The 9400-nt window shown below is 29.2% G+C and overlaps 1 protein-coding gene across 1 annotated transcript; it reads left to right on the top strand.

Annotated features, from left to right (window-relative positions):
- The first annotated feature begins 3760 nt into the window (after positions 1–3760).
- LOC131012061 (UPF0496 protein At4g34320-like) lies at positions 3761–4525 on the top strand. The gene has a single exon (XM_057939971.1). The coding sequence runs from the start codon at positions 3761–3763 to the stop codon at positions 4523–4525; it is 765 nt and encodes a 254-aa protein (XP_057795954.1).
- Positions 4526–9400: the final 4875 nt, after the last annotated feature.

Raw genomic sequence — 9400 nt, 5'->3', positions numbered from 1 at the left:
CCAAAGCTTAAAGCTTTTTGTATCATTGAACTTTATGTTCATGACATGGTTTGTCTCAATTGCTTTTATGAATGTGTAATACATTCCAGAAGGTAGTGTTGCTAATTTTTCTTTTGTCAGCTTATAGCCTGAAACAAAAGAATTTATGCAAAGATATTCATTTCTACCTTTCACACAATTGTCTCGATGTGGTATCCATTATTACGGACATTATTGAAATTTAGTAAGTTCCTTTTAGACTTACTAGAGTACAGGGCATTTTCAATATCTAATTTAGTATCATTTAGCATAATGATACAAGCTCTTCCGGAGCCTTCAATGATGTTTGATGCACCTGATATTGTGTTAACATTATTTTCATCTAATGTCAACTCAAGGAAATACTTCTTCTTTTGAAGAATAATATGTGTATTTATTTTCCAAGACAAATATCACAAGATTTCATATGATATTAATGTATATATATTCATGCCTTGTTAAAAACCTCTCCGTAAAAACCCTATGGGAAAAATTCGGTAGAGGAAAAGAGTACAAGATATATATATTTACTCATATATTACACTAGTTGTCTCGTTAAAAACCTTAACTAAGAAAACCTCGTAGGGAAAAACTTAGTAAGGGAAAAAGAGTACAACCATTCGACCTTTAGGGCCGTTTGACCTTCAAGGTCTAATTTTCAAGAGCATGTAATATGGATTGCTCTTGAAGAGTATGTAATATCCTTCATGGAATATTGATTGTGCTACATCGGGAGCAACAATATGAATCAAATAGATAAAGATTCAAGGATATGTTATCCAAATATTTAATTTACTTGCTCTTAGAGCATATAATATTCTTCAGGAATATTACTTGTGCTACTTTAATAGCATCAATGTAAGATTTTGAATGTAATATTCTTCAGGAATACTACTTGTGCTATTTGAATAGCATCAATGAGTTTTTCAAGATTATTTAAAAAAATACGTTGTATATATATAATATACAAAGTATATATCCACTATGAATTAAAAAAAATTCCCAATACATGATAATATCAATAGTGATTCAAGTAGTAGAACATCGAAGTTTACTGATTATATAAAATAATATGAAACAAGAATTGCCACGTAGTAGTAAATCATATTCAAGATTTTGTAGAATAAGATCCAATCAAATATTGCACTCTTAACAAACAAAATAAATTAAAATCCAATTATATATGTTTGTCATCTCACCGAAAGGGTGCACAAAAATATTGAGATTAAATCTATTGGCATCTTATCTTTTTAACATAATCGGGCGAATCTATTATGTCTCCAATCATCAAAATAGTCTTCTATTTTGCGTCAACTTTTCATATTTTTCTTTATTATTTTTCTAAAATCTACTATTTCACATTGACTTTTTATACCACATCAAATACAAGTTTACATAAAATGACATATTCCCTCTAAGTACAGATCAAAAATTTACTTTATATCCTCCAAATTCCAATCAAAATTCACTTTTGTTTGGTGGAATGATTAAGATCAATATCATTCGAAATGCATCACTAATTTAATATGATCAAACAAATGCTATTTTAATAGCATCAAAATATAACTTTTAGGATTATTTGTATTTCTTCAAGAATAACGAAAATTATATCATTTGTAATAAACAAATATAACATATTTGCATCAAACCACAAATATAAGGGGAATTTGCACAAATTTCAATAACAATCTCTGTTATGCAAAGCATATATGTTACCATGATTCCGTTTCCTGGTTATTTCCAAGCCAATTTATTGATATAAACATATTAAACAATATAATATTCTAATACTTCAAAATTTCTTTCGTCTGGATTTAGATGATTACTAAAATTATACGGATTGAAATTCAGATGAAAAGAAAATTAGTCGTACCTCATTGGAAAGACACAATTCTTTCCTAGGGCATACCTCCAATCCTTTTACGATCGAAGGAAGATGAGAGGACTAGAACTATGGTGCTGATAACGTGTTATAAACTAGAGAGAAGCGAGATGTTATAAACTTGAGAGAAGCGAGAGAATAGATTAGTGAATGAAATGAAGTTCACAATACACCCATATTTATAGGTGTTAAACCAAGTGTGAACGTCCGGTGTGAACGGAGGATAGTCAACTCCGGCGGCTTGAAGATGTCAAGTGTTATTCTCCCTCTAGGTTTCTTGGTCAACACACATAAGATATATCTAGAAGATATATTTACAACAGTTATAGATCTAGAACTCGGACTTGGATTATTTTTATTATTATAGTACGGGGGGATTCTATTTCTATATATAGTCTACTTCTTTTTCTCCATGACACATTATTCACGAAATAATAAAAATATTAAATAGATATATCAACTATTATTAATCCTCAAATATATATAAACTATTATTTACCCTCAAATATATAAAAGGGTAAAGATGCAGATTAGTCCCTAAAGTAGACCCCTCTAGAGCGTTTAACCCCCCACACTCGACTTTGGTGCAAATACCTCCCCTATAGTACATGAAAAATATGCAAATAACCCCACCTACTAACGGACCTTTACCCTATATAAAACACTCTGCCCCTAACTTCTTATTTTTTTTTGATCCATTCCCAAAAAACTTATTTTTCTATTTTTGGATTATACTCCATCACTAATAAATAATACTTATAATACTCATTTGTCCTTACTTTTCACATTTTCACCGCTTTCAATATCTTATTTATACATACTGTTCACATTTTCATCTTTTCGTCTTAAAAGTTGTGGTCATCCCCCTAAAAAGTTATTTGGAGATGAAGGAAGTATAAATATATATATATATATATATATATATTAAATTATTCAGTATAATTAAAATAAGTAATGATAATAATCAAAATTTATAAGTGCACACTTATATAATAGTGATATATAAAGAGATATACGGTTCCCACCAAATTGAAGTTTTCACTATAACCCTTGGATCATGAAAATCAATGGTACTGGATGCATCATCAAGATGGATATGATTAATACACCGGTCGAGTTCGAAATTCTGAAGGGAGTGCAATTTTAATTTTTCTTCGAATGCAGTTAATTGCACAGCGAATACAGTAACTTTACACGCCATTGCAGTATTCTCAATTCTCATTTTAAATTGAAGTTTTCACTATAACCAACCCCTATATATATATATTAGTATATCATATTATACTATTAATTTTCTTAAACTAAATATAAAATATAAATATAATAGGCCAATTGTATGTTGTAAAACATGACTCTTTTATATATAACAGGCTATCAAAAAATAAAACTCTTTTACAATAATTACTAATTATCAATTTTATTAAAAAACCATGTCCATTTTCACTTTTCATTATGTACGTATGTGTTTTTCTCTCTCTTTTTTTTTCTAGCCTAGTATCTATTTTTTTTATAATAGTAAAATGAATATTTTATTAGTTGAGGCTTTATTTTATTTTTTTATTTTTTTTTAGATTAGTTAGTTGAGGCTTTATTATGTAGCGAGGCTAGTGTTACTGATTTTTGTTAACGGGTTGTTAATTTATTATCGACAATTATTCGACATATTGCCCGTGCTTTGACCCTTGCGCTCCGCCAACTATGCTTCTTATTTGCCCCCTCGGTGTTTGGAGAAGTCACCGGCCTTGATTAATGATTATATATAGACTATACTTAAGTCCTCCTTTTCTGTCCAAGTTAGTATAATTTTTCTCATTTCACTCACAAACCCTTCTCAAAGTTATTGCTATAATTTTAATGGCAATGACTGCTAAAACTCGCGCCATTGACGTGAACTCGTATGAGCATCAGCTCCAAACCAATCAGCAATTTGTTATGGCGTTTCTTGATCTGCAAAAAAACTCTACCAATAATGAAAAGTTATTGGAGTTTGTCGACAACTTCTACGCTGACACACTCAAGACGCCCGAGTTGTGCGCAGCACTCCAACAACGTCTCATTCACCCTACAAATAACTCTCCATCTGTAACTCATCGCGATTTCTTCCATCATCTATCGTGCCTTTATAAGCAGCAGCTGATGATGCGGGTGACGCTGCGATCCTTCCACACCTGCTCCGACCAGAAGCTCCATCGCATCGATACCGGGAAGAAGGTATCCGCCGTCTTCTTCACTGCCGCAGCCGCGATCGCTGCCACGGTGGCTGCCGCCAATGCCAATACCAAAAAGCCGGCGGCTGCGGTGGCAGCGGCAGCATCCATCCTGCTAGTCGCGCTAGGGAAATGGATCGGTTCAGTTCTGAGGAAGCGTGAGAGAGACGTGAAGAAGCACATGGAGATCATCCGAGTTATGAATATTGGTGCCAAAATCAGCATGAAAGATCTGACCAAAATTCACGTAGTAGCTCAGAGTTTGCAGTTGGAGACAGAATCTTTGTCGGGAACAGATGGCGATGGGGAGAAAGTGATGAAGAGCTTAGAAGAATTACGAGGGAAAGCTAACGACTACTGCGGGAATATGAAGTGGGCTAGACAAGGTGTGCTCCAGAGTATTAACGCTAGCTCCTAATTATGGTAGTATTTTTTTTCTCCTCAAACAAAAAATAAAAAAAATACTAGCTAGTATTTTTATTATCACACAAAGGAGTGAGATTTGTTAATAAATTTCAATATATAGTAACTTCGCTCTAATTTTTTCCTTGTTGCAAGTTTTTGCCTGAAGGCGTCAAAATTGAAAATTTCCGACTATTTTTTGCACAGCTGTGGTAAAATTTGATTGAAATTACTGTACATTTTAATTGCTTTGTGTTTGAAATGTACAACTTGTACCGTTCTTTTTTTCTACTTTTTTTTTCTTTTAGTCTGGTCGAATTTGTAATTAATTTGCTTTAATCTTGAATTGTATATGTATATGTGTGGGAATTGAGATGTACCGAAATTACGTGTGTATATAAATTGTAGATAGATTCCCTACAAGAAAATGCGGCTCTAATGACCGAAATTTCGGTCGTTAAAACCCAAAAATCGATCGTTAATATTTTTAACGTCCGATTTAACGACCGAAATTTCGGTCGTTAAAAAGGGAAAAAATAAAATAAAAAATAAAAATAAAAAATATATATTTTTTTATTTTTTTTAAATAATGACCGAAATTTTATTTTTAACGACCGAATTTTCGGTCGTTAAAAATTAATAAAAAAATAATTTTTTTTTCGAAAAAAAAAAAATATATATATATATATATTTTAATATCTTTGTATCCCACAAGTATTTTTAGTGTATTTCTAATGTATTTTGACCTTAATTGCATACCATTTGACGAACTTCCCAGTAGATCACCCATCTTACTTGTGCTCTAAGTCAAACACGCTTAACCTTGAAGTTCCTTTCGAGTAGTCACCAGTACAGAACACTCGTATTATTGATATATATTACCTATTTATTCATTTAAACTCTAATTCAATAAATATCATTAATCATTCATAACCTTATAATATGTCGAGATAATAACTAAGATTTATGGTGCCGGCGAAACATTGACGGTAAATATACGATCGAATTTAAAATAATAAAAAATTAATATTATCGTAATTAAAAAAGAAAAGAAAATATGAGTATGAAAAATAACAATCAAATATACAAAAAAATCAATATTAAATCAAATAATCAATATTAATAAAATTAATATTTGAAAAATAATTTTATTATTTTAAAATAATAAAATTATTAATATTTTGAAAATAATGAATCTAATAATTTAGAAAATCTAATAAGTCTAATAATTTATTATAATAAATCTAATAATTTATTATTATTTGCAAATAATATCACATTTTTATTAATAATCAATATTATCTATTTTTTTAGAATAATATTATGAAAATAACAATCATTTTTAAAATATTCTCTATTATTTGAAAATAATAATTAAATAGAAATTAATAAAAAATAATTATATATATATATATATATATATATAATCAAAAATAAAAATAAAAACGAAAATTAAAAATTTTAAAAATTGAAAAAATAATATTAACGACCGATTATTCGGTCGTTAATAAATAAAATAAATAAAAAATAAATAAAAATAATTTTAACGACCGAAAAATTCGGTCTTTAAAAAAAAAAATTAAAAAAATAATTGTAACAACCGAATAATTTGGTCGTTAAAAAAAATTAATTTAAAAAAAATTAATTGTTTAAAAATAATAATAATTTAAAAAAAATAAAAAAAAATATATTAACGACCGAATTTTCGGTCGTTAAAATTAAAAAAATAATTAAAATATAAAAAAAAAATTACGACCGAAAATTCGGTCGTTAAGAAAAATAAAATATTAAAATATAAAAAAAATAATTAATGACCGAATTTTCGGTCGTTAAAAAATAAAAATAAATAAAAAATAAAATCGATCGTGAAACGGTCGTAAATCGATCGTTAAGGCCGCAAAATTAACGACCGAAAATTTCGGTCGTTAATTTCGGTCGCTAAACGCGTCTTTTCTTGTAGTTACTTTCATGGGCGGAGCTAGGGGTGGGGCAGGGGGGTCACTGGGCCCCCCTGGGATTTAAAAAAATAGTAGGTATATTTTTGTAATTTTAGAATAAAAATGAAAAAAAAATAATTTTATCTTCATATAGTTTTTGTGAGGCCTAAACGATGTTGTTTCGTACAGTCTTAATCAAAAATTTCTTTAAATAAGCAAGGGGTGTATCCTGTATTTGTACCATAATTTTCAATATTTATTAATTTTATTGCAAACTATTTTCGTAACATGAATATTACGTGGAGAATTAATCCACAAAAATTCCAAGTCAACAATCCGACGATCAGAAAAAATTACGAGGGACGAAATTGTAAAAATTGAAAAGATGATGATTTAATTCGCCACATTTCAAAAGTCACGTTAAAATTGTTAATTCAAAATAGTTCATGATTTTATTTGCCAAAATCCTAAGTTTTATCCATCTTGATTTCTTGAAGTTGTTTTGTATAAACGAAATGTATTTTTGTAATTTAAAAGATATTCATAATTGTTTTAAGTAATGATTATTATTTATTTTTAATTTATTTATTATTTTTATTAAAAAAAATGGACCCCCCTGAAACGAAAGTCTGGCTCCGCCCCTGGTTACTTTGTTGTTCTTTAAAAAAATTAAATATGTTTAACCAATGGTAGCAGTGCCAACATTCACTATAAATATAATATACATTATATATATATATAAACATTTTCATATATTAACTCTATGTATTATGTTGATTTACTGGATAGATATGTTTATATGTAGTGGATCATGAATAAGCATGAGACGGAAACGCATTCTAGTTTACTTTTTCCCGTTATCATTCTCGATTATGCATTACTCTTAGCTAGCTCTTGACAGTACAATCGTCTTCATGTATTATGTTGTTCACGGCAATATGTTACTCATTTAACACATGGATTGAAACAAATTTTTAATCTCGGTATGGCCTGCTTGCAATCAAGAAACAAAATCCAGGTATTATTACGCATGTCTTCTTTTCAGATGACAAAAATTGGAGTAGTGCCTCTGCATGCATACCAAAATATAAAACCTATATAAAAGGGTGCTTACCCTCCAAACAAAAAATTCACAATTTAATTGAGGGAGTGATTGAGATTACTATAAGTCAATTTTATTTAATCAAATTTATTTGGTTAATTAAATAAAAAATTATGTCTTTAATTTAATTTGATCATAAAATAAAATATTTTATACGATTTATTAATTATAATAAAATTTGAATTCCACATTGATTTTTTATGAAAATTTATAATTTGAAACACTAAATGAATTGATATAATTTGAATTTCACATCAATTTTCTCAATCTTTAAATGGGATGATTATCAGAACTTTGTTATGGTCTTTTAGACTTCAAATGAGATGGTGCTCACAAGTTAGTTATATTATTTTGAACTTCAAATAAATGATGCTCGAAACTCAATTATGAACCATTATATATGAATGACCGTACTTTAAAGCATGTTTCCTTGCTATAAATACTCTACCACATGGAAACTCTAGTCGTAAGCACAAGCTAATTTAAAATACATACTCCATTTAATCATTTAATTAAATGTACTTATTAATCGAAAAAAAAACTCATCCAACAGGATTACGAATCAACCATAGATCTTGATGATCTAAGGGCTGAAAATGATTCTTATTTTATATTTTAAGAAATGCTCTTATTTTAGCCCTCCCATATATATATATATATATATATATATAGGGGCGCGCTCCAGTGAGAGTACAATGAATAAGACATATAATACTAATGAACAAAACACATATCTAATGAATAAGATGTATATACTGATGAAAAATAAAATTTAAAAAATTCGTAATGAATAAGACATATATACTGATGAACAGAGCCGTATATACTGATGTAAAACACAATATATACTGATGAATAACAAAATTTAAAATATTCTGCTCCCTCCAGGATTCGAACCCTGCGAAAAAAAATCACCCTCCAGATACAATATCAGCCATAGGATTGACAAAATAAACGCATCAGATCGTGCCCTAGATCTCACTAAAATTAGGGAGTCTCATTGGAGCGGACCCCTATATATATATATATATATATATATATATATATATATATATATATATATATATAGGGGAAGGCTAAAATAAGAACGCTTCTTAAAATATAAATTAGGAACCATTTTCAGCCCTTAGATCATCAAGATCTACGGTTGATTCATCACCTTGTTGGATAAATTCATGGTCTTGAGTTCGAATCCCAAAGGTAGCAAAAAATTATTTTTCGCAATCCATGCATTTATACAGTTTATTCATGCATGTTATGCATAAAATTTATGCATTTTTGCTGGTTCGTAATTCTTAAAATAAGGGTGGTTTATTGAATAACCGTCCCCTATATATATATAGGGAGAGGTTCAAGAAAGAACCATAAATAAAAGAAGACCGGAGAACCATTTTCAGCCATTCGATCATCAAGATCTACGGTGGATGCATCATCTTATTGGATGAATGCAGATCCTGAGTTCGAATCTTGAAGAGAGCGTTTTTTTAAATTTTTTTAGTGCATTAATTTTAACAGCGAATGCATTAATTTTTACAGTAGATACATTAGATTTGATGGTTCTCCCGTTCTTACAAATAATGTAGTTCTCTCTAGAACCACACCCTATATATATATATATATAATGTTATGTTTCAGTAGTTTCTGGCCAAGACCCAGGAGCATAATATCAGATTGTCCTGTTTGCTTACCTTCGAGCAACTCAGATATTCAATCTTCTTGCACTTGTAGACATGTTCGTTTTATACCATATATAATATATAACTTGTTCGCACTTAATACTTTTTTTCTCCCACCGCTTTCTTTTAAATTAATCTACTAAATTCATATTTGACTTCAGTAAAATATTTCTCCA

Source organism: Salvia miltiorrhiza, chromosome 1 (genome assembly GCF_028751815.1).
Source record: "Salvia miltiorrhiza cultivar Shanhuang (shh) chromosome 1, IMPLAD_Smil_shh, whole genome shotgun sequence".
Classification (NCBI taxonomy): domain Eukaryota; kingdom Viridiplantae; phylum Streptophyta; class Magnoliopsida; order Lamiales; family Lamiaceae; genus Salvia; species Salvia miltiorrhiza.
This window is presented reverse-complemented; position numbering and strand designations above follow the sequence as displayed.

Excerpts from the sequence above, each read along its gene's own strand:
- LOC131012061 (XM_057939971.1), top strand. The coding sequence starts at position 3,761 with ATGACTGCTAAAACTCGCGCCATTGACGTGAACTCGTATGAGCATCAG.